Source organism: Bubalus kerabau, chromosome 20, assembly GCF_029407905.1.
Source record: "Bubalus kerabau isolate K-KA32 ecotype Philippines breed swamp buffalo chromosome 20, PCC_UOA_SB_1v2, whole genome shotgun sequence".
NCBI classification, from domain to species: domain Eukaryota; kingdom Metazoa; phylum Chordata; class Mammalia; order Artiodactyla; family Bovidae; genus Bubalus; species Bubalus kerabau.
In genome coordinates this window covers 56,115,808-56,141,110 of record NC_073643.1, presented here as the reverse complement: position 1 = coordinate 56,141,110, position 25,303 = coordinate 56,115,808, and the positions used below count along the sequence as shown (strand labels likewise).

Here is a 25,303-nt window from a genome sequence, read left to right as displayed (position 1 = left end):
CTCAGGAAAATTTCAGCTCCCTGAGACCATCTTGAAAGCAGAAGTCCTTCTAAAACGTGGTACCCATCACCTCATTCCCAGTTCAGAACTTGCCATGGCTTTCCAGGCCTGAAGGAGCGAGGCCCTGGGTCCCAGACCTCTGGGCCTCCAGCCCGTCTCCGGCTCCATAGTTACCAGCCAGCCCCTACCTCTCATCCTCCCTGGGTGTCAGGTCCCCTCAGATCATCTGCAGCAGTGTCTGCAGCATCCTCCCTTTCTCTGCCTGCGCACCTCATGGGCAGTTCTCTGAAGCCAGGACCACAATGAAGTGGTGGTCTCTGCAGCCCCAGCATGGGCACAGAGCCAGGCATCCAAGCCTTAGTTAGTGTTGGCTAAAAAGAGGCAGTTTGAGCATCCCCTCCTCCGGAAGCTCTCCCAGATTTCTCCTCCCCACACACGTCCTTCTTAAGCAGCAGTGTCCTCCTCTGTGCTCCCCGAGCCCTCTGTACAGATCTTTACTAAAGAGTCTATCTCTGTACAAGAGAGTGGGTCTGACCCAGAGTTATTATTTAGTCACTCAGTTGTTTGTATCTGACTCTTTTGCAACCCCATGGACTGTAGCTGACCAGGTTTCTTTGTCCATGAGATTTCCCGGGCAAGAATACTGGAGTCTGTAACCGCTCTTTTATCTGAAAAAAGGATTATGTGAAAGGATACGATAGACTTGCTCTACCATGGGGCAGTCAGCCTTAGAAGGGGTGAGCGCCCTGTCAACAGAGGCATGTAAGCAGAGGGGATGCCTGGGAGGGGATCTAGGGAATTAGCAGAGGGTCAGAGTCACCACCTAGAGTCCCTTCCAACTCCAAGTGCCTCTGAAGCAACAAAACCTAAATTACTCCTTTTGGGGCAGGAAACAGATGAAGGTATGTTTTCCCCAAAGAACAGTGGCTCTTTCGTGTCCTCTGGGGCAGGAGACAGCGGGGGGCCGCAGCCGGGTTACAGCCGTCGTGAGGACATCGGTAAATTATGTAAACGGGATCTCAGACCTCCCACATCCCCACTCCCTCCAGCTCTGTAAAAAGAGGTCACATCTGCTCACGTGAGCAGGTGCCGTGGCGCAAAGCAGAGGCCTTGCTCACAGGGCCCCAAGCTCTGCGTGGGCACCAAAAGGCTCCTCCTCGTACCCTGGGAATACACCCAGAGGCGGCCCCTGGTCAGTGTGTCCCGCTCCAGCCCTTCAAAGGACGGAGAGCACTCCCTGTCACCATGGGCTTCTTAGAGAATTCAGAGAGCTGGAGAAGGCTCCCCAGCCTTGACCCGGGCCCTGCCTCTCCCGGATGTTTGTTTCTCCCTCCACTGCAGGATGGGGGCTTCCCAGGTGGCTCAGTGGAAAAGAATCCGCCTGCCCATGCCAGAGACATGGGTTCAATCCCTGGGTTGGGAAGATCCCCTGGAGGAGGAAATGGCCGCCTACTCTAGATCCCTTGCCTGGGAAATCCCATGGACAGAGGAGCCTGGTGGGCTACAGTCCATGGAGTCGCAAAGAGGCAGGCAGGAATCGAACCCATGACCCCTGCATTACAAGGCAGATTCTTAACCACTGGACCACCGGGGAAGCTCCCAGGCTGGCTTTTGCATCCTAATTGCTAGACAGATCCAGAGCTCTGCATAGGTGGGGTGGGGAGTGGGGGTGGAGTGGGGATTAGAGGTCAGAGTTGGGGGACTTGCTGGCTCCTGGTTGGCTGGGCCTGCTCTGTCCGAATTGGTCCAGACGTCAGTCTATCATTACAACAAGGGCAGTAGGAAGTCCTTATTCTCCCAGGGACATGTCATGTTTTACATGAAGCCTAGTTATTTGCATTTATCTAAGGCAGTGTAACACTATGTAAATAATATGCCCTAAAATGCAATGTTCTTCCCCTGCCCAGCCCCCCTCCAAAAAAACCCAAAGTACACAAACATATTTAACATTGCATTTGCAGGAAATGTGCATGTGGATAAAGCAGGGACAATATCCTGTGCAGTAATGCAGTGTTCTGTACTCCTGCCTGGGACCATATCCAAGAGGGTGTTTACTGCAGTGTTTCTTAAAGTTCTTGTCCAGGTCAGAATAGTCAATGGTGTTATCTTAGGATGCCCCGTCACTCTCGATAGGTGATGGCTGTCAGGGACACTGCAGAAAAGAATTGTGAGACCACATCTGGGTTTAATCAGAGTGTGCTGGGATCGATTAGCAATGCCTGCCATGGGCACAGGAAGGGAGGAGATGGTCTGCGTGCCATGAGGGTCTCCCAGTCATCTAGACCCCTTATTGTGGTGCCGCCTGTGAACAGGCTCTGGAATCCATGAAGGCAGGGAGGGCCTACCCAAGGTGCCATCCACTCCATGGCTCCTGCCCTCCCTCCCAGGTCCCGGAAGCCATCCGCAAGTGCCAGCGAGCAGGCATCACGGTCCGCATGGTCACCGGTGACAACATCAACACAGCGCGGGCCATCGCCATCAAGTGTGGCATCATCCACCCCGGGGAGGACTTCCTGTGCCTCGAGGGCAAGGAGTTCAACCGAAGGATCCGCAACGAGAAAGGGGAGGTACATGGCCCAGCGCAAAGGGTCCTCGGAGGGTTGGGCCCGGACGGGGGCCCAGGAGGCACGGGCGTGCATGGTAGCCAGCCAGTGTGCCGCTCAGAGCCCAGTGGTCTAGGCAAGTCCCCTCCCTTATCTGGGCCTCGGTTTCTCTCCTCAGCCCCACTCACCTGCCCCTCCCCCGTCCCTTTCCAGATTGAGCAGGAGCGGATCGATAAGATCTGGCCAAAGCTGCGGGTGCTGGCTCGCTCCTCGCCCACGGACAAGCATACCCTGGTCAAAGGTAAGGCCTGGGTGGGCCCGGGCAGTGCTGAGGTCCAGGCACCAGGCCTCTGGGGCTTTCCTGACCTAGCGCCTTCAGCGTCTTTCCAGGATGACAGCGGCTCCCGCCTGGGACCCCTCATACCTGGGGACGCCCTAGGAGGCCTGCCAAGGGCCACAGCGGCATGAGGAGGTGGTGGGCCTTTGCCCTAGGTCCCCGCTCCCATGGGCAGCAATGGGACTGAGGGCTGAGGAGCCCACCGACAAGCTGATTTGGGTGGTGTGTCTTGGTTAATGTTCAGGTTGAATGACTGGACACAGACCCTGCTGTTCCCATGTGATGCTGTCTTAACCACTAGGTCTGACACTCAGCCCACTTCCTTTGTGTATGTTCCCAGTCTGGCCCACACCTTGTGAGTCTGAGAGCCTTGGCCTGCCTGGTCTCTAAGGACGCTGTCCCATGTGTGTGACCAGGACCCCAGGCATGGGCTACCCTGGGAACAGCGATCTGAGACATGAGGCCCAAAGCCAGTGTCCTTCTTCCCTGACTTCTTCCAGGGGGACGACGCACCCCTCACTGAGCCCATCTCGCTGGCCAGATGCGGGGCACTTTCAGAGTCACACAGGCCTGAGTTAAAACCCTGGCTCTGCCCCCTGTCCTGCTCTGTGGCCTTTGGCAAGTGTCCAGCCCCAGGACTCAATTTTTCCATCTGTTGAATGGCCATAAGGGGAAGTTTTCTGACTGAGGTCAGCCATAGGGCATCTTAGATTCGTCTTCCAAAGGTGCTGCCCAAAGACTTCAATGGAGGCAGACCTGGCCTTAGAAACACTGAGCCCCTGAACTGCAGGAGACCCCCCAACCCAGCTCCATTTTTTATTCAATCACTTATTCATTCATTCACTCATTCTCTTGACAAATGTTTACTGAGTATCTACTGTGTGTCAGGCCCATCTCTTGGCCGACGTGGCCCTTCCCTCTTGGATTTCATGGCCAGGTCTCACCCAGTAGACATTGAATAGGTCATTTCCCTGCACAGAGGCCACAGCGGTGGAAGAGGAGGCTTCCTGGGGCCCCCTGCTGGCCTCTCACTCCACCTGGGGGTGCTGTCAGATCGCAGGCTGAGGGATGGGGTCCAGGGGGCGGACCTGTGTTTCAGGCAGGACAGGGAACCACACTGTGGAAGTCCAGAGGAAAAGGTCTCCAGGTGCTTTCAAGGGGTGGGAGGAAGTTCATTGGCTGGCCCGGGGCCTCCAGTGAGAGAGGGAGGAAGGGCTGGAGAAGGGAGTCTCAGCCTCAGATCACACGGGGCCTTGAACACGCGGTGGTGACCTGCACTGCTAGCCTAGGTGGTGAGCTGCAGGAGGGCCTCGATGGAGAAGCGGTGTTTTAGAAATCTCCCTCCCTGCTGCTGAGTGGAGAGCCGCCTGGAAATGGAGGGACCGCTGGGATGGTCCAGCTGTGAGAGGGGATGCTGGGGGCAGGCTGGGGACAGAGCAGGTGCGCTGGGAGTGGGCAGGTCTGAGAGCTCTCTGTGGGGGGAACGGGCCTGGCCCGGATGGGGCGGAGGAAGAGGGGAGATGGGAGTCCAGGACTGCTCAGTGTGTTCCTGCCTGAGAGCCTGCTGCGAAGTTTACAGGGGGCAGCTGGGTGTCGGGAGTCGCAGAAGAAGGGACAGACTTGAGGGGAAACGGATGCACGTGATTTAGGAGGCTGGGCTGGAGGCTCTCTGACATCCCAGTGGAGGTGTCCATGGAGTCAGGGCTCAGGAGAGAGGCCCGGCCCCGCTGAAGGCAAAGGTGGTGTCTGTATGCCCCATGGGGGTGGAACTAGAGGAGCTGCCGAACCCCGGTAACTCCCACCTGAGCGGCGGGCAGAGGTGACTTCTTTCACTCGTCCTGCTCCTCTGGCCCTCACTCACTCAGTGACGCGAGCCACATGTCATCTGTCACTGCTACTTGCTGAAGGTTTTATTAAGGATGAGTATCTAGAGAGTGGTCATTAGCAAATGGCAGAGCCCAGGCCTCCTCAGGTGTGACTGGCCCCCCGCCCCAAGCACAAGATGCTGGCGGAGCAGATGGGTGGCCCCCTGGCCAAACCTGGCTTCCCTGGAGAACAGAGAGGCGCCTGGGGTTTGGACAGGGGAGGTGAGTTTGGCCAGGGTGGTCACTGCTGTGGCCATGGGCTGCAGAGAGCAAAGAGGACCCTGGAGAGGCAGCAGGCCCCAACGAGGGAGTGTTAGTTGCAGCCAGCACTGGGCTAAGGGGCCCCATGTCTCCTGTAGGTGCTGGGAGCTGGGATGAAGCTTGATGGAGTCAGGGGGGTGGCGGGGCAGGGGCCAGGGAGGAGGCTGTGCCAGCCTGGGCCCCCGGCCCCAGGGGGGTCCCAGGGCCCTGAGCACACGCCCGCCCCGCCCACAGGCATCATCGACAGCACGCACACGGAGCAGCGGCAGGTGGTGGCCGTGACGGGGGACGGCACCAACGACGGGCCTGCGCTCAAGAAGGCCGACGTGGGCTTCGCCATGGTAGGAGCGCACGGGGGCTGGGGCGGCAGCTGGCAGGAGCCCGCAGGCAGGGGCTAAGGGGGACGCGCGGACCACCAGCCTCCAGCGGGGGGATGCAGGAACCCTGGTGCTCACCCCGCCCACCCTCTGTCCACCTGACGCTCCCAGAGGTCTTGACGCTCAGCTTGTCCTCAAGAAGGAAGGAGAGACTTCCTGCAGTGATGGGTCTAGGAAAGGGAAGGGACAGAGTGGAAGGGCCCCCTTCCTGAAGGCAGAGGTTGGCCTCAAGGCTGGGTCTTGAAGAGTAGGGGTGGCGTGTGTGCGTGTGTGTGTGTGTGTGTGTGTGTGTGTGTGTGCACGTGCGCATGCATGTACACATGCGTGTCCGGTGTGGTGCCTGGGTTCCTGCGCCAGCTGGACTCTGTCACTGGGAGAGGCAGCCTCCTCTCTCCCCATGGCCAAGGGCTGACCAGCCTCACTTGGGGAGGAGAGGGCAGGTGTTCGGAGGCCTGGCCTCTCCCAGCAACCACGTGGGCAGACAGGCTCCTGTGTGGTCTGCAGTGCTGGGGATTCGTGTGTGTGTGTGGGCGGTGGTCGGGGGGCGAGGATGGTGCTGCTAGAGCCGCTCGCCTCTCCGGTTGCCCCAGCCAGGGTCCTGTCCCCATCCCCACAGGGCATCGCAGGCACGGACGTGGCCAAGGAGGCCTCGGACATCATCCTGACAGACGACAACTTCAGCAGCATCGTCAAGGCGGTGATGTGGGGCCGCAACGTCTACGACAGCATCTCCAAGTTCCTGCAGTTCCAGCTGACCGTCAACGTGGTGGCCGTGATCGTGGCCTTCACGGGCGCCTGCATCACGCAGGTGGGTCCTCCAGGGGTGGGCGGGGTGGGGCAGCTGAAGCCCGGGGGAGGACGGGCACCACGCACAGGGGCTGTCCCAGACTGTCACAGCTCCGTGCCAAGGGCCAAGAACCGCATCACAGAGCCACCCACAGAGGCACCAGCCACACAGAGTGCAGGAAAGGAGGCTCAGAGAGGTGGCAGGACTACCCCGAGGTCAGCCAGCCAGTGGAGATACCGGCCCTTGTTCCAGGAGGCAGGAGAGGGACCCCCTCCAGGAAGGCAGGGCCCCTGGCCACGTAAAGGGGCAGAGAGAGGCCGGCACCAGACAGGCAGCCAGCTGGCATCACGGAGCTGGTGCGGCCCTGGGAGCCCCAGCTGTGGCGTGGAGTGCATCAGGGAAGGCCTGAGTGCCTGGGTTCCTGGGCTGGGTAGACTCGGTTACTGGGAGAGCAGGAGTTGGCCCCACCTTTACAGCCAGGTCTCTAGCAGCCCTGTATCCTGGGCCCCTTGGAGCTGACAGGCAGGCCCAGCCCCTGCAGCCTCACTGCCTCCTCACCTCCCTCGTGCGATGGGAACTGTGTTGATCCCCATTTCACAGAGGCAGAAACTGAGCCTCAGAGGATGGGCCAGCCAGGTGCCTGCCATTGCTCCCGCAGCCTCCTGCCTGCCTGTGGCCAAGGGCTGACCAGCCTCGCTTGGGGAGGAGAGGGAAGGCCTCTCCCAGCAACCATGTGGGCAAACAAGCTCCTGCCCACAGGAGCCCCCAGAAGCCCAGAGGCTCTGGAGGACAGAGGGGCCTGTGGGGTACCTGCCCAGTTCAGTTCAGTTGCTCAGTTGTGTCTGACTCTTTGCGACCCCATGGACTTCAGCATGCCAGGCCTCCCTGTGCATCGCCAACTCCCTTTACTCAAACTCATGTCCATCGAGTCAGTGATGCCATCCAACCATCTCATCCTCTGTCATCCCCTTCTCCTGCTTTCAATCTTTCCCAGCATCAGGGTCTTTTCTAATGAGTCAGTTCTTCGCATCAGGTGGCCAAAGAATTGGAGTTTCAGCTTCAGCATCAGTCCTTCCAAAGAATATTCAGGACTGATCTCCTTTAGGATGGACTGGTTGGATCTCCTTGCAGTCCAAGGGACTCTCAAGAGTCTTCTCCAACACCACAGTTCAAAAGCATCAACTCTTCGGCGCTCAGCTTTCTTTGTTGTCCAGCTCTCACATCCATACATGACCACTGGAAAACTGGAAAACCCATAGTTTTGACTAGACGGGGCTTTGTTGGTACCGGTGCCTCTGTCCTGAAGAGCTGTGTGGCCCAGAGAATGCTGTTCCCTCTGTTGTATTCTGGGTCCTTGAGGATGCATATGGCAGCTCCCAACACCCCAGCCCTGAGAGTGAGAGCCTTGGGCTGGAGCGGAGGTGGGGAGGTGGTGTCCCTTCTGCTCACCAGGCCCTTCTCTCCTGCTCTGTGGACAAGAGGCTCCCTCTAGTGATGGTTTAGGGAGGAACAGCCACTCACGCCAAGTTTCTTGGAGACCAGCTGGAGCCGCACGAGGAAACTGAAGTGCCGAAGGGACTGTTTGCCTGAGGTCTTGGATTGAGTTGAGGGCTGTGAAGGCCTTGGTGAGGATAGAGGGGCCCTGACCCCAAGGTGCATGTAATCAGAGGAGGCTGATGGACAGGAAGAAGCTGAGGGGAGTGGGGAGCGTGACTGAGCTGGGGCGGAGGTGGGAGGGGTGGCCTGGGGGAGGGGAGGTGATAAGTATCTAGGAGGTGAATGAGGGTGTGAGGTGTAGGCGGTGGGGCCTCAGGAGCCACACTGAGAGGACCAGGGGGCAAGGAACAGCCCACCCCAGGCTGTTAGGTGTATAGGGCCTGTGAGCTTCCTACAGGAGGTGTCCACCCGTGGGAAAGGCTGCAGCCACAGGGCCCGGTCTGGGCTGGAGGGAGGGTGATGTGGGGAGAGGTAGGCAATTGCATCAGGAGGCAGGGCTGAGGAATGGGCCACAGGGAACACAAATTTAAAGGGTAAGGGAAGAAGGAGCTGGAGAAGGAGGAGTCAAAGAGAAGGGCGCCCAGAGAGGGGTCAGGGTGCAGTCAGATTCCTCGAGGTTCAGTGAGACGGGCCTGGAAAAGTATGCCTCAGTCTGTGACAAGAAAGGTGGTGCTGCCCTTGGGGAAAGGCATTTTGGGGGGTGTGGAGGTGTGAGGATAGGATGGGGGACAAACGATGGGGTCTACACACCTTCAGGCAGCATAGACCACAGGAGAGGACTGTGCACAGAAGTGTAGGAATATGTGATCCCGGTCTCAGCCGGGGAGACATGTGGAAGGATCCATCCCAGAATGTGGATGGCAGGAAACCCATAAGTGGGGAGATCCTTGATGAAGTTTGGCTTCCTCTGTTCCTTACTTGCCCGAAGTTTCTACCAGGAAAACATTTTTCTTTTTTTTTGGTGGAGTTACTGAGACATATAGTACTTGCTTCACGTAAAGGTAAAAGGTGAAGAGAAATTGGGTGGTGGTAAAGAGAAATGGTATGGACCTAACAGAAGCAGAAGATATTAAGAAGAGGTGGCAAGAATACACAGAAGAACTGTACCAAAAAGATCTTCATGACCCAGATAATCACGATGGTGTGATCACTCACCTAGAGCCAGACATCCTGGAATGTGAAGTCAAGTGGGCCTTAGAAAGCATCACTACGAACAAAGCTAGTGGAGGTGATGGAATTCCAGTTGAGCTATTTCAAATCCTGAAAGATGATGCTGTGAAAGTGCTACACTCAATATGCCAGCAAATTTGGAAAACTCAGCAGTGGCCACAGGACTGGAAAAGGTCAGTGTTCATTCCAATCCCTAAGAAAGGCAATGCCAAAGAATGCTCAAACTACTGCACAATTGCACTCATCTCACACGCTAGGAAAGTAATGCTCAAAATTCTCCAAGCCAGGCTTCAGCAAGACCTGAACTGTGAACTTCCAGATGTTAAAGCTAGTTTTAGAAAAGGCAGGGGAACCAGAGATCAAATTGCCAACATCCGCTGGATCATGGAAAAAGCAAGAGAGTTCCAGAATAACATCTATTTCTGCTTTATTGACTATGCCAAAGCCTTTGACTGTGTGGATCACAATAAACTGTGGAAAATTCTGAAAGAGATGGGAATACCAGACCACCTGACCTGCCTCTTGAGAAACCTATATGCAGGTCAGGAAGCAAGTTAGAGCTGGACATGGAACAACAGGCTGGTTCCAAATAGGAAAAGGAGTACGTCAAGGCTGTATATTGTCTCCCTGCTTATTTAACTTATATGCAGAGCACATCATGAGAAACACTGGGCTGGAGGAAGCACAAGCTGGAATCAAGATTGCCGGGAGAAATATCAATAACCTCAGATACACAGATGACACCACCCTTATGGCAGAAAGGGAAGAGGAACTCAAAAGCCTCTTGATGAAAGTGAAAGAGGGGAGTGAAAAAGTTGGCTTAAAGCTCAACATTCAGAAAATGAAGATCATGGCATCTGGTCCCGTCACTTTATGGGAAATAGATGGGGAAACAGTGGAAACAGTGTCAGACTTTATTTTTCTGGGCTCCAAAATCACTGCAGATGGTGAATGCAGCCATGAAATTAAAAGACGCTTACTCCTTGGAAGGAAAGTTATGACCAACCTAGAGAGCATATTAAAAAGCAGAGACTCTACTTTGCCAACAAAGGTCCATTCTAGTCAAGGCTATGGTTTTTCCAGTGGTCATGTATGGATGTGAGAGTTGGACTGTGAAGAAAGCTGAGTGCCGAAGAATTGATGCTTTTGAACTGTGGTGTTGGAGAAGACTCTTGAGAGTCCCTTGGACTGCAAGGAGATCCAACCAGTCCATTCTGAAGGAGATCAGTCCTGGGTGTTCTTTGGAAGGAATGATGTTAAAGCTGAAACTCCAATACTTTGGCCACCTCATGCGAAGAGTTGACTCATTAGAAAAGACTCTGATGCTGGGAGGGATTGGGGGCAGGAGAAGGGGACGACAGAGGATGAGATGGCTGGATGGCATCACCGACTTGATGGACATGAGTTTGGGTGAACTCTGGGAGTTGGTGATGGACAGGGAGGCCTGGCGTGCTGCGATTCATGGGGTTGGAAAGAGTCAGCCACGACTGAGCGACTGAACTGAACTGAACTGAAGGAGAAATTGGATGGTAGTGAAAAGGGGACAGGGTGCCAGGCATTGTTGTGAGACAGGAGAAGCCCGAGTCATTGATTCACTGATGGTTAAGGGGAAAGAGGCAGCAGGAAGCAGGGGAGCTGGGGTCTGTGTGGAAGATGCTTGTGGGGACTCTTGACCTGAGCCTGGACGAGAGACATGGCCAATGGGGGCTGGAGGGGAGGAGTGAAGGTGGCGGGGGTGTAGCTATATTTACAAAGCACAGGGTGTGGAAGTGATGGCCATGATGCCTGGGGCTTGATTTTCTCCCTGGGGGAGAAGACAGCGCTGAGGTGGATAGGGCTGGGTGGTTCTCCACGGAAGGCCTCGCAGACCTACTCAGCACGCACTCTGGAACCCTGGGCTGGGCTGGCCAGCCAAGGGAAACACACTGGCAGAGCTGGCCTCAGGGGAGCAGCTTACACCTGGCGATGAGCCCCACGCCAGGCACACCAGGGCAGTGGCTGGCCAACCTCCCGTGATAAATATCTAGGAGATATTCATCACTACCGTCTCACCCACGGTCCCAGGACTCCCCCCTGAAGGCCGTGCAGATGCTCTGGGTGAACCTCATCATGGACACGTTCGCCTCCCTGGCGCTGGCCACTGAGCCGCCCACCGAGACCCTGCTCCTGAGGAAGCCGTATGGCCGCAACAAGCCCCTCATCTCTCGGACCATGATGAAGAACATCCTGGGCCATGCCGTCTACCAGCTCACCCTCATCTTCACCCTGCTCTTCGTCGGTGAGTCCCCTGCCTTGCCCACCCAGGACTCCATGGCCCAGACCCGGCCGCTCTGGACTCCCAGTCACCCGCCTGTTTGCTGAGGAGGTAATGGAGGCCCAGAGAGGTGAAGTTAGTGGCTTGGGGTCACACAGCAAATCTTGGGTAGAGCCAGGCCCTGGCCCAGGTCTGGCAACCCCAAAGACTGGGCTTTTCCACAGATGACAGTTCTGGACACTGTACGCACTGTGCAAGGCAGGGCTTCATGCCAGCCCCCCAGGAGCCCGAGACACTAGGGGGAGTGACCGGCCCCTGCTCCCAGCACTCCCACACGTGACCCTTGCCCCGTACAAGGCTCCTCACCAAGGCCTCCTGGAAAAGAGCCACACACCTGCCTACAAGCCAGCTGTTTCCACACTTTTCTTGGGCATCTGTGCCACCACCCCCATGACAATGAGGCACCAGGGACAGAGAGGGGAGGTGACTTGCCCGAGGACATGCAGCCAGGCTGAGGGGGCACCTTGGCTGAAAAGAGACCTGGCTGAAACTCAGACTGGCCTGGCTTCCAGGGTGCTTCCAAGGTAATCTGACCCCTGGCACCTGGAGGTGCCCAGAGGCAGGCAGATGGTGGGCCAGGGTCACACAACAAATTGGGGCCAGTGGGATTCCCCAGATCCCTGAGCTGGGCTTTTGACGCCAGCAAGCCTGGATGGGTTGGGGCGGGAGCCCATTTCTCAAAGGGCAGTTCTTGTTTGTTGTGCTGGCAGGATAGTTGTAAGGATGATCGTGAGAAGCCTTAGAGGATGTTCGGGAATGCAGAGCAGCAGAGACTCACAGAGAAAGCTGTCGGTTGGGGAAGAAAGGAGGAGGAGGCCCCTGGTTGACTCGCTGGCTTCCCCACTTGAGCATCTGCTCTGGGTGCTTCTGGATTCAGCTAGACTCTCACCGTCAGAAAACCCACAAGCCCTCCCAGCACCAGCTTGTGCAGCGCTGCACAAGAACACGGGACGGCATCAGGCATGCCGTGGGTGGTGTCCGCAGAGCAGCCGGGAGCTGCGTTGCCCCCACCACGTGACAGCCCCCGTGGTGTCATTCTTTGAGCCCTCTCAAAGAATGAGGGAGGCCACCTGGGTGGGTCTGGAGCCAGCCTGGCCTGGAAGGCTCACCATCCATATAGGAACTGGTCTCTCTTGTAACAGCCCCTTGAGCTCCCAGAGTTCTCCGCAAGGACATGCTCAGTTATAGGCAGCCGTACTTTTGGGGGAACCCAAAGCTACGGCTTCCATGGTGGCTCAGACAGTAAAGAATCTGCCTGCAATGCAGGAGATCTGGGTTCAATCCCTGGGTCAAGGAGATCGCCTAGAGAAGGGAATGGCTACCCTCTCCAGTATTCTTGCCTGGAGAATTCCAAGGACAGAGGAGCCTGGCGGGCTCATGGGGTCTCAGAGCGTCAGACACAACTGAGTAACTGAGAAACAACACAAGAGCAGAAAGCCAAGGCCTCCCGCCAAATGTTCCAAGGCCACGCCCTGTCCTCCCAGTCCAGAGGAGTTTGCCAACCAGGGACCGCTTTTTATAAGCCCTGTTGCCTGGAAGCACAGCTGGCCTCCCGCCTTTATTAGATTTCCTCAAAAAACTGGAAGAAAGTTCACTCAAGGCACTTGGCCCCTAAAGAAAGGGTGCTGTTACCCCTTCACTTACACCCCATGGCGCAGGCCCACCTAGCCCCCCAGTGTCCAGAGAGTGCCTCCCGCATCTGGGTGACCCTCCTGGCTGGTCAGAAGAGGCCCCCACACAGGGCCAGGCATCCCCTCCAGTCCCGACCCTCAGCCCAGCTCCCGCCCTCTCTCGACTTGGCAGGTGAGAAGATGTTCCAGATTGACAGCGGGAGGAACGCACCCCTGCACTCACCGCCCTCTGAGCACTACACCATCATCTTCAACACCTTCGTCATGATGCAGCTCTTCAACGAGATCAACGCCCGCAAGATCCACGGCGAGCGCAATGTTTTCGACGGCATCTTCCGGAACCCCATCTTCTGCACCATCGTGCTGGGCACCTTTGCCATCCAGGTACCAGGCCCCCATGCTGACCTGGCTGGCGGGGGGCTGGGCGCCTTTGCCGTCCAGGTACCAGGCCCCCATGCTGGCCTGGCTGGCGGGGGGCTGGGCACCTTTGCCATCTAGGTACCAGGCCCCCATGCCGGCCTGGCTGGCGGGGGCAGCAGCAGGCAGCCGGAGCCCCTCGGCAATGCCCTGGGAGTCCAGACCTCTGAGCTGGCCCCTGATGGCCTTTCTGTCTCTCTCTGCCCCCTTTCTCTCCAGATAGTGATCGTGCAGTTTGGGGGGAAGCCCTTCAGCTGCTCCCCGCTGCAGCTGGACCAGTGGATGTGGTGCATATTCATCGGGTTAGGAGAGCTTGTCTGGGGCCAGGTGAGTACTGCAGGTGGGCAGCGCGAGGGGCCTCTCGGCAGGGACGCCCCGGAGAGAGCACTGGCTGGGGGAGTCCAGGATCCTCACCCATAGGTCCTGGCTCCTGCAGGGACTAGCTGTCTGGCCCCCATTTCTGGGGGCTGGAGCAACAGGGGTTGACCCTGGTCTCACATGATGGTCATGTGGGTATCGCCACTATGACTTTTGCTTCCAGCTATACGCCGCCGAGGGGCTTCCCAGGTGGTGCTGGTGGCAAAGAACACACCTGCCGACACAGATAGATGCCAGAGACGAGGGTGCAGTCCCTGGGTCGGGAAGGTCTCCTGGAGGAGGGCATGGCAGCCCATTCTAGTATTCTTGCCTGGAGAATCCCATGGACAGAGACACCAGGCCAGTGGGCCACATACAGTCCATGGGGTCTCAAAGAGTCACACACGACTGAAGCGGCTGAGCACACACGCGTGCACACATACACCACTGATCCTGTTGTTTGATATTTTCTTTTAGTCCTGTCTGGTTTTTTAACTGAAATTTATTTCAAAAGGCAACTTACATTACTAATATGATAGGAAAGTAAGTATTATTTGCTATAAACAGAAGCTGACAAAAAAAAAAAAAGTAACACGATCGATGTTATTAAACTCTAACTAGATGTCATGGCCAGCCAAGGCTCAGAGCCTGAGGCGGCCAGTTGTAAAGGGTGTCACAGGGGTTGTGACACCCAGCAGAAGCTCCTGCAGAGAGCTCCGAGGGAATGTAAGACGGGTGACCTCTGCTGCATCGCGGTGCTGTGTCTGCAGCCATCCATGACCCTCCGAGGCTCTGGGGAACCCTGGGCTGGCTCCTCTCCAGAACGTTCCCCCACCAAGCCACATGCACACGCACACATGCACCGTCGCGAGCTCACAGCTCGCAGCTCAGAGGACATGGTGTCTGGAGCTGGATCTAGGCAGAGGGCCCCGGCAGACCTAAGACATTGGTCTTGCCTTCAAGCTCTTCCCAGGCTAAAGTGGGAAACTCCAGTGACAGAAATTAACTAGAAGGTCAAGAAGGAACTTTAGTTTCACTCAAAATAACCTTCTTTAAACTTCAGAGTGTCTTTGGAGAGTTGATAAACTAGATTTGACTTAGCAAGCCCATTCCTCGGGCACCCTTGAGCCTGGACATCTTTGTCTCATGGGGGCCTGCTCCCTCAGGGAGCCCTTGGCGTCTGGACAAGATGGTTCCTGACCCCTAAGGACGATGCCACCTCAGACTCCCAGGGAACCCCTGAGAGTGTCCAGGCCAGCCCCTTTCTGTCCCTAGAGAAGATGTAAGCGGCCTCTGACCCCAGCCACCTCAGTTACCCCGTAGGGCCTGCACTCAGGCCTCAGCCCTACGGACAAGCCGTTTGGAGAAAGAGTAAGAAGGGAAGACATAGCCCCTTCCTGTATTGCCTTCCATTCCAGGAGGGCAGACATTCCAAGAGTCTCCCAGCATTGACTGCCCCCAGGCACCTAAGCTCCGAGCCCCTGTTGCCCAGGGTTGGGCACCCCAGGGACCTCAGGAAGAATAAGCCACTGACTTAAGACACACCATGTCCAACTCTGAGAACTGGCCCCCAGCTTTCCAGAAGGGAAAGCTAGAGCTCAGAGAGGTTACATGACTTGCCCAAGGTCACGTGACCAGTGAAGTCTGGGGTAGTCAAAGTCACATGTATGTCCAACTCCCAAGATTTCCCACCATGTCCTGCTGACTCTGGATGAGCGAGGGAATTAGAAAGAAATATAAAGATTGGGTTGGGGAAGGGGGGAGATGAGTTGACGGTAACTAGGTGAGTGAGTGACAGAAGCCGGCCCCCTCCGCGGATGCTGACGCTAATGGCTGGGCCCTTCCGCAGGTCATCGCCACCATCCCGACCAGCAGGCTCAAGTTCCTCAAGGAGGCGGGCAGGCTCACGCAGAAGGAGGAGATCCCCGAGGAGGAGCTCAACGAGGACGTGGAGGAGATAGACCACGCCGAGCGCGAGCTGCGGCGGGGCCAGATCCTGTGGTTCCGAGGTCTGAACCGGATCCAGACGCAGGTACGGGCGGCTCCCGGGGCCGGGTGGGCGGTGACGGAGATGAGGGGCGGGCCCAGACCCCACCCTCTGATCAGCCTCGGGCGCACCGACGCTCCCCGCGTGCGCTCTCCCTGGCTGTGCGAGGGAATGTCCCACCTCCCCGTCCACTGGGCGAGGGGGTCACACCAGGGTCACGCCCACAGTGGACTTTGAGGGGAGGGGTGGCTCCGAGGGCCGAGATGAGGGGGGGGCTCCCTTCAGGGCTGTTGGGGGGCGGTGGATCAGGGCTGCCGGGTGGCTACCAGGAGGCCACGATGGCGGCTTGAGGCCAGGGTGGGCCCCAGATTCTCCCGGCCAGGGGGTCAGCCCTGAGGCCCGGCTCTTCTGCACATGCGCACACAGCTTCCTCCTGGGGGTGCCGGGGGAGAGGGGGGTGCTTCAGGCACTCCCCCAGCCCCCACTGGGGCGTTGAGTCAGTTTTGGGGAACAAAGTTCGGTTTTAAAACACACACTGCAAGGACACAGACGCAGAGCACTGGTGCGGGATGTGTGTCCAGCCAAGAGCAGATTTCTTCCCCACAGAACAGAGCCTGCCACCAGGCGACACACGGCAAGAAGGTGGGGCCCCCACACTCACAGCATCCCTCTCCCTGGGTCAGTGTTACAGTTCCCAGGGTGCTTTCACAGCCCTGCCTGGCGAAGAACAAAAAGACTCAGAGACAAGGAGTGGGGCAGTCTCCTGCCCAGCCGGCCTGGGAAGGTCATGGCGCCCCATCCCACCCCCACACCCTCTGGGAAGCGTGTCAGGGGCCCCCAACCTTGGGTGCGCAGCCCCGCGTGGCGGACCACTGCATTTCCACGCATTCTCAACACAAACAGATCACCTGGGCTGCCTCACCCTGCACAGGGCGTTGTCCCAAACATCTCCCGGGCCTTTCCAGCCCCCCACCTAGCTTTAGGGGTAACTGACGCTTGGGAGACAGCCCTTTGTGAGTGCTGGGTGCAGGGAGCAGCTTGCAGACCCAGAGCCTCCTGACAGCCAGCATTGTGGGCGCTGGAACTAGCCCTCCTGGTGGCCCCTGGCCACCCCCCACCCCCACTGCCCTCGAGGGCTGGCAGCTGTCACACCGAGCCCTGGTGCTGACACCCAGCCCGGCCGCCAAGCCCTTCAGGAGGATTCCAAGGACTGTAGTTTCTTGAGCGGGCGCGAGTCCCGTCCAGCCTGACTCTTACGGACCACTAAGTGGGTCAGTGCTTTGTCCCTCACAGCTTAGCCCTGCCAGGTAGGTTGGTGGCATTGCCCCTTCTGAAGGACAAGAAACTGCCTCCGGGCAGTGACCTGTCCAAGGTCACCTAGCTCGGATGTGACAGAGCGGGTATCTGGGCCAATGTCCGTCCTCCCCGGAGTCCCCTCCTCACCACTCTGGCTCCACGCCTGGTCCCAGGGGCTGAGCACCCTTTCTGCCTGCAAACCCCACGTTTAACATCCCCCAATCCCCGCCCCCAGCCCACCAGCCCCCAGGCCACTAGAGCGGTGCTGCTGCCGGGCCCTGGGTCTCCCCACTGTCCCCGGGCCCCGGGAAGCCCAGGTGCCCGACTGAGCAGACGTCTCTCAGAGCCTTGGACGTGTCTGGTATTGTCGTCTTGGTGTAAGTGGCGTGTCGTCTTGCCGTGGCTGCGGCTGTCCTCGTGGCGTGGCGCCTGTCAGTCGTGAAGCTGTCGTGTCCGTTCTCTTCGCAACTTGTCTCGTTCTCTCCTCCGTTGCAGATTGAAGTAGTCAATACTTTCAAGAGCGGGGCCTCCTTTCAGGGGGCCCTGCGGAGACAATCCTCCGTCACCAGCCAGAGCCAGGACGTAGCCAATCTCTCTAGCCCTAGTCGCGTGTCGTTGTCCAATGCTCTTTCCTCTCCGACCAGCCTTCCTCCTGCTGCAGCTGGGCGTGAGTGTGACCCCCTTACCACCTCGGGAGCCGCCACTGCCAGCGCCGCGGGGGGCAGGCGGGCAGGGGCTGGGGGGCAGCCAGCCGCTCATGGTTAGGCCCAGGGAGCTGAGGGGCCCCGGCTGTTGAGGAGGAGGGTCCCAGATGATCAGCCGACCACAGCCAGGCATGGGGTGGCAGTCCCTTGTCGGGTCAAGGGCGTCTGGAGTCAGGGTCAGGGGTTACGGACCAGGCCGTCGTGGGGTTGGGAGGGTCATGAGTGGTCAGAAAGTCTGGGTCAGTCAAAGGAGCACCGTCACTCAGGGAGGTTTCAGTGATCGAATGGTCACAGTCCCCCACAGGGTCACGGAGGCCAAGTGGGGATGCAGTCAGCTAAGGGGTATGAGGTGTCCCAATCAGTGTAGGGTCAGGGAAAGCCTGGCTTACGAGGGTCAGAGTTGGCCAGGAGATCACAGTCTTGCAGTCGAAGTCAGGCCTAGGGTCACTGTGGGTCAAGGGAGAAAAGGCTCTCGGGGTCACGGTCGGCCACAGCGAGGCCCACCCAGAGGGCGCACTGGAGGTTAGGGATCACAGTCGGTCAGGGGACCCAGGCCCCCACGGGGATCGTAGCCCGAGGCCCTGTGCCCCGTCGTGCAGACCCTCCATCCTCTGCCCTGTGCATCTGACAGCCCAGCTGCCTCGTATACTCTTCTCTCTGCAGCAGGGCTTGGAGCACAGTGAAGGCCTGAGCCCTCCCTGGAAGGGTCAAGGCTCCTGACCCCATTCCCCTTGACCCTGCGGGGTCTTATCTGGGCTGGCTGCCGGCAGGCTTGTGGACCTGGTCCAACCCTCAGCTTCCTCCTTCCTCATCAAAGGGGCAGCCTAGGACTCTGAGCCCCTCCGTCAGCTTCCTCCCACGAGCTCATCTCCTTATACCACTGCTTCTGCCCAAGGTCACTCATCTCTGGCCTTGTCTAGATCTTTCTGAGCCCCCTAATGACCTCAGGGCCCAGAGGGCATGAGAAGATTCTGTTTACCACCTGCCTCCCTTCCCTGGTCTCTAGTCAGCCTCTCCCAAACAATGGGGGAGCTGCAGTCTGGTCGGTCCCCTCTCTCCCAGCTGTGTGCTCACTCCCAGCCCTCGGGCTTCTTTCATGAGGCTCCAGGCCTCATCTCTTGTAGTTTATAAGGGACCTCTATCCTCTTCTAAGCACAGAAGACCCAAACACACATCCTCTGCCACCAGGCAAGAGAGGACCACGTGCTGGGTGGGCACGATGCTGCCCGAGCCCTCAGGCAGGAGGCGCAAGTCACGGGGCACTGTTGGTGGTGCGTCCCATGAACCCTTCCGTGGGTACAGTCCCACCAGGTATGTGAGATGACAGGAGGCATGCAGAAACGTGGCAAAACCCTGTACTGGTTCATCGGCATGAAAACACAGCAATGGGGAAACCAGAGGAGCCAAGGGGAAGTGGGGCCATTTGAGCAGATGGTGCCTGAGCCTCATTTCCAGGAGGCCTTGTCATCAGAAGTCAGTGCCGGGCTCTCTCTGAGCAGGAGGCACTTTGATCCCACCCTCTTCTCCCTTCACACCAGAGAGGCCCCTCCTCAGCGGGAGGCCCCTCCTCAGCGGGAGGCCCGCACCCATCGGCCTTACTCCCACATCAGCTAAGCCGTGGCCTTGCTCAGCGGTGCCTCCTACCTCCAAGCGTGGAGACCAGAAGTGCTCGGGGCTGGACAGCCAGTGGGGAAGAGTCCCTTTCTCTCCGTTCCCACATCCCTCCTGCGTCCCTCCAGCCGGTCTGACTCCCAGGAGGTGGCCTCCAGGTCCAGTCCTTTGTCCTCCCTGGCTCGGTCTCTTTCTTGAAGCGTGGGGCCCCACTCGTCCTGGCCAGCACAGAGCTCACAGCGCTCCTGGCCACCCTGCAGCCTCTCCCTTGTTCAACCTCACACCTTAGCTCTCACGGTCTCGAGGAAAGAGCGCAGTCGTCTCGAGTCCTCTCTTCTGTTCTTTATAAAACCACTCAGTAAGGCCAGTCCTGGGCCAATTGGTTCTCAACACTCTTCCTTCAGAGAAATGCCCATCTCCACCTGCCCTTCGCTCCCTTTCTCTAAGGCAGCTTCCTTTCAGGCCAAGTTGATCCCTTTACCCCATGAAGTGACCCAGCTTTGGAACAGCATTTGAGAAGCAGCCTACAGGTCTTGCCCATAACCCGTCATTTTCTCAGAGGACTCTAAAGGGGCTACTCAAGCATGACTCCCTCGCCCAAGCACCATCCTGCATCTCTCCAGGCATCACGCCTCTTTAGGGGTCTTGCATTCCTACCTGTGATTGCAGAATCCAGCCTGTGACTCTGGGTCCTACTAGGACCTTTTCTTGGGCATCAGGTCTCCAAAAAGAGCCTGGCCATCCCCCTGCACGAGGGTACTTGTTCCAAAAGGGATCAAAGCCTTTGTGGTCTCAACACACAGATTTGGGTCAACATAGTCATGACATGAACTCTAAATATATACCCCTTAGTTTCTCCTTTGCCTGAATAGTTTCTATAGCCATGTCGCCTCCTCTGGTCTCCAGGGACTCCAGGAGCCCTCTGGGCACCAGGCAGTTCCCTCCAGAAGCCCAGAGGCTTTCTTGGCACAGGTTGTGAAGCAGGTGGCCAGGAAGCAGGGCTCCACATGGGGTGGATGGAGAGATGGGCTGCCCCTGCCTCCGCCGAGCAGGATCTCCCTCCCAGGACTCTGGGTAAAGGAGGGTGCCTGCTGAGGCAAAGAACACCTGGGCTTTCTGTACCTTTGTTGCTGTTCAGTCGCTCAGTCGTGTCCGACTCTTTGCGACCCCACGGACTGCAGCACGCCAGGCTTTCCTGTCCTTCACCACCTCCGGGATTTTGCTCAGACTCATGTCCATTGAGTCGGTGATGCCATCCAATCTTGGAAGGAGTCCAACCACGGTCCCCTGGGCTATCAGAAGTGACCACAGAGACCTAGGGAAGGGCTGTGTGTGTGAGGCTGACTTCTGGAACACCCCCAGCAAGTCCCATGTCCCTCCCCCAGCACCACTGTGAGACAGAAGGGGCCCCAGGAGACGGATGCCCTGCGGTGACCGGAGAGTGTGGTCAGACTGACATTCAAATGATCAGAAGGAGACTCTGGCCCACGACCTCGCTTTCCTCTTCCAATTCACTCAAAAGCGAGTTTTTCACCTAGAAACTTAATGGCACGCCCCTGATACTTGAGCCTAACCCACCATTTTCCAAAGCACTTGCCCACATCCTCCACTCCACATGTACTTCACAACTGAAATGCAAAGAGGGAGGATCTGTCAATACCTCCATTTAAGTGAGCAAGTCTCTGAGGCTCAGAGAAGTGGCCTGACTTGGCCAAGATCACACAGCACGTAAGTGACAAGAGATCTGACTCCAGAGTCCCGCGTTTTCCCCACCACCCACACCACTTGCCAGACAAGCCCACAGAGGTTGAGTTTCCACTGTGGAACCAGTGCCCACACCCACAGCCACATCCAGTGAAAAGCAGCCAGTGCTCTGGGGGCCAGGGGGCCAGGGAAGCCATTCCTCCTCTTGAGATTTCCATCAGCCTGGCAGCGACTGGGGCGGGGGCGTCCTCCCATCAGCGATCAGGAACAGAGTTAGCATTCAGCTCTAGAATCTGAGGCCAACCTCCACGGCTCCTCTCTCTTACTCCCACAAATTCCTAACCCATCTCAGGCCGTCTTCATATTTAGCAAGTTCGTAGCATGCTCCACGTTCATGAGTGAAGTTCCTGTTCCTTCGAACCAACCAGGCCCAGAGCATCAGACTCCTAACCCCAGACGGGCCACTTTCCCCATGCCTTCCCAGTCTAGAGAGGGCATGCCCCCTCCCAGACCCCTGCAGATTCCAGGTTCAGAGGACCGCTAGGATGAGGAGTCTGCGTCTCTTAGGCGGGGTATGGAGAAGGGAAGGAAAGGAAGCCGGAGCTCTCATTAGTATCCTGGTAACTAATTTAGTGCAACTTGGGTTGGCGAGGAAATGGCTTGCTTCTGGTTGGTGGTGGGGGGGAGCCCAGACCTCTCCGCTGTCTGAATATTCCATGTGTTTGTTTCCCTAGAGGGCTAGAGAACCCTGGACACAGAGTTCAGCAAGAGAGAGTGAAATTAAAAGAGGTTGTGAGTCTTTAACCTTGAGCCTGAAATGAATGTGAATCAACCCCAGACTCTTGGCTTCCTTGAAGCCGGGTAAACATTCGAGTATGTCCAACCCACCCCAGACCGGGACCTATGCATCTCCTTTAGAGCACCCCGCCTCCCCGCCCCCTTTGTGCTGATGAAACCAAAACATCTGAAGACCCCAGACCCTTCCTCTCTTCCCCCCTCACCCCTCGTCCCAGGGCGGCTCACGCCAGCACAGGCCCATCCCCAGGGCAGGCAGGGAAGGGGAGACGGAAGAGCTTTTTTTCTTCCCATACTGTTTTCCATTTCAGCCGCGAGAGATCCGCAGTGGAGACTTGAAACGGCCGTGGCGGGGTGTCCCGGAAAGTCTTGTCCCCACAGTCTTTGTCCAGAGCAGTCCATTCTTTCTGTCGTCTCCATTCCAGGGGGAGGGCGAGGGGCCTGCATCTCATTGTGTGTCGTCCCCTCCGCGTTGTCAGTCACACGACAGGGTCCTGCCACCATCCCCCCTCCTCCACCAGGCGCTCCCCGGCTGGCGTCTCATTGCAGCTCAGCCTCCGAACACTCTGGGCACGGGGCTTAGCAGCTACAGTGGTCATTAGTGTCCCCCTGATACAGTTAGGAAGACTGAGGCCTACATCTTTTTTGTTGTTTTCACTTAACCAAGGGAGTAATGGCCCAGTTATCAGGAGGTCAGAATACTGCATAATCTCTACAGAGCCACAGACAGGGTGTCCAGGGAGAAAGACGTCTCTGAACAGCCACATGGCCACCACGGAGGGCCAGCACTAGCACGTGGTGTCTGGCTGGCTCTTGCTTAGCACCCAACGCCTCTTATTGAAAGCAGGATCCCACCAGGCAGATTTCCCCAGAATCCCCAGCCCAACAGCACATAAGAAGGACCAGGGACAGAGGTGGTTTTGAGAAGATGAGGAAGAGTCACAACTAGTAAGTGATGGCTGGCAGCAGAGGAGAAAAATTTTTTTTAAAAAATCAAAACTTTGGAGTCTTACATAATACCAAGAGGGCTCACTGATAAACTTAAATTCTCTGTGTTCTCTAAATTAGAAGGCAGAGGAGCTTATGATGTGCTTTGCAAAGACTCCTCTCTGCAATAGTCGAGCAAACCCTGAGCTGACACTTAAAACCATCAGCCACAGTCATCATGAAAAATCACTTCCATGGACAGGGCTTTCCCGCCACGCACCCCACCAACCTGGGTTTAGTGCCACAAATCCCGGGATCGCAAGGGCCTTCCCACACCCACCCTGTCCGGTCCTCTGCCCCCCACCCGCAGGCCTGTGATGTGGGGGCAGGAAGGCCGAGCTCTCCGGGTCAGCACCCCCACCTCCTCTGCTGAGGGTCTGCTCCCCCAGGCATCATCGATGCCTGTTTTTCCCTCCGCCTGCTGGCTCCGCTCTGAGTGGGGGCTGGGAAGAGAGGAGGAGGCGCTTTTGTCCCTTCGGCCCCTCACTATGGCAGGCAGGGCTCCCCTCCCAGGAGTTCAGAGACGGGACCCTCTCTTCAAAGCAAGGGTTCCGTTCCTGTGCCCCCTGTGAGGCGGGACAGGGCAGCCAGCCTGGTGGCGTGGCTCACCTGCAGTCAAGGCGCCAGAAGTGGCAGAGCCAAGACGCAGACTCGGGCCTTCCTGACTCCGAGTCCAGTGTTCTGTCTGCTGGCCCGGACGCCTCCGTGTCCGGCCTCCTTCCGTTCAGCAGGGAACCCAGCTTCCAACTGAGACCCAGACAATGAAAGATCTTGGCTGTTCAGTGGCTTAGTTCCGAACCCTCTTAGAATCCTACCCAGGGGCTGAGTTGGCCCCTCTGATTCTAGCCTCATTTTTGGGTTTTGTGTTTTCAAAGCACAAATAAAGAAAGAGGGGGAGAAAAAACAGGAAATCAGGGACCCCAAAGCCAACTCCAATGACTGGCCAGAGCTTTGAGTCTATACTCGAGTGTTTACCTCCCAAATGCATGAAGGAAAGAAGCGTTGGGTACAAACGACCTCCGTTCACATTGTACAGGCTTCCAAGTGTAGCCGTGTGTCCGTCTGTGTGTGCCGTGTGGTTCCCGTCCCCCCACCGCAGCATGCTCCCGAGCCCCGAATGTCATCGGCCGCCGGCTCCTCCGCGCTTTCTGGCTGCCTCTGCTGCACCCCAGAAAGCCCCGAGTTGGCTTCGGTTTGCTTTGCTGCTTTGGTTCGATGTCCCCTTCTCTGTTTGGCCCTCATGTGTCCCCCCTCTCATCCCGGCTCACCCAGCCATCTCTCCTCTCTGTTCCTTGTGTGTGTGTGACCCGTTATCTGTTCCATGTCATGTGGTTCCTTAACGGTGTGTGGTTTTTCTAAGATGAATTCTTTTTTTTCTTTTTTTTTTTTTTTAACAAATAGCCTCTCCTTCTTCTTCCTTGATTCCCACGCGGCCCCGCTACCCTTCTGCATGGTCGAAGCTCTGCTTTCCAGTTAACAAGGCTCAGTCTCTCACTAGGTCTGGGTGCCCACTGGAGTGGACTAAGCTTCCTCTAACCACTGTTCCCCATCGTCTCTACGGCGGGGCTTCCTTCCTTCTGTGCTAATACTGTAGTCTGTCCCCAAACCGATCAATTAAAATCAAACAAACAAAAAAGACCTCTCGGATGCACATAACCTGAGCCCCCTCCCTCCTCCATTCTTCCGGCTCCCGTCCCGTGGATTCCAGCCGCCCGCTGTGCCCCGCCCCCTCTTCCTCCCCACCCCCCTCCCCTGAGCCCACCCCCGACCCCCAGAGCTTGACCACCGCCCCCCCGGTGGTGCGCCTCACCCCCGCCCTTCCCTTGCAGATCCGCGTCGTGAAGGCGTTTCGTAGCTCTCTCTATGAAGGTCTAGAAAAGCCTGAGTCTCGAACCTCCATCCATAACTTCATGGCTCATCCTGAGTTCCGGATCGAAGATTCGCAGCCCCACATCCCCCTCATCGACGACACCGACCTGGAAGAAGATGCCGCGCTCAAGCAGAACTCGAGCCCGCCCTCGTCGCTCAACAAGAACAACAGCGCCATCGACAGCGGGATCAACCTGACGACCGACACAAGCAAATCAGCTACCTCTTCAAGTCCAGGGAGCCCCATCCACAGCCTGGAGACGTCGCTTTAGCTGAGGAACCCCCCCACAACCCCGCCGCCACACCACACCCACCCCCTACCCGGGCAGCCACCCATCCAGGCACCTGACTGACCCAAGCAGCAGCGAGCAACAGCAGGAAAAAAAAAAAAAAAAAATACTGGCGAGAACACAGATTCCACCCAGCAGACCCTTTTTTTTTTTTCTGGCTGAGATGCTGTTTGAACTCTTTTTCACCTTGAGGCGAGGGCGGGATCTCGTGGGGAGCGGGGCTTAAGGGAGTGAGCGGGGGTTTTCCCAGAACTAGCCCTTCCTGGCTCCCGCCTGACATGGACCAACCATGCCCCCTGCCCAGCGCCAGCCACATCCCTGCATGAATGTACTGCATACTTCCGGTCCTCCCCTGGTTTGGTTTTTGGGGGGTTGGGGAGGGGTTTTGTTTTGTTTTGTTTTGTTTCTTTTCTTAGGCGGGAACTGCAAAACAGACTCTTTTCTGAGACTATTTATCCAATCCACTGGTCTGTGAAGTTTTTGAGATGCTTGCATAGCATGGTC

At 57.3% G+C, this 25,303-nt stretch overlaps 1 protein-coding gene across 5 annotated transcripts in view; it reads left to right on the top strand.

The window, feature by feature from the left end:
• Positions 1-24,894, top strand: part of ATP2B2 (ATPase plasma membrane Ca2+ transporting 2) — a 136,824-nt gene extending 111,930 nt beyond the window's left edge. For 2 of the 5 annotated variants that reach the window (XM_055556989.1, XM_055556987.1), the window contains 11 exons: positions 2,388-2,567; positions 2,757-2,844; positions 5,241-5,347; positions 6,000-6,191; positions 10,902-11,115; positions 12,955-13,166; positions 13,419-13,526; positions 15,406-15,588; positions 17,335-17,506; positions 21,593-21,647; positions 24,470-24,571. In XM_055556989.1, coding sequence (XP_055412964.1) covers positions 2,388-2,567; positions 2,757-2,844; positions 5,241-5,347; positions 6,000-6,191; positions 10,902-11,115; positions 12,955-13,166; positions 13,419-13,526; positions 15,406-15,588; positions 17,335-17,506; positions 21,593-21,600 — 1,464 coding nt within the window. In that variant the 3' untranslated portion in view covers positions 21,601-21,647; positions 24,470-24,571. Of the gene's footprint in view, positions 1-2,387; positions 2,568-2,756; positions 2,845-5,240; positions 5,348-5,999; positions 6,192-10,901; positions 11,116-12,954; positions 13,167-13,418; positions 13,527-15,405; positions 15,589-17,334; positions 17,507-21,592; positions 21,648-24,469 lie in introns of all 5 variants that reach the window. The other 3 variants (XM_055556986.1, XM_055556988.1, XM_055556990.1) reach the window with 2 other exon arrangements.
• Positions 24,895-25,303: the final 409 nt, after the last annotated feature.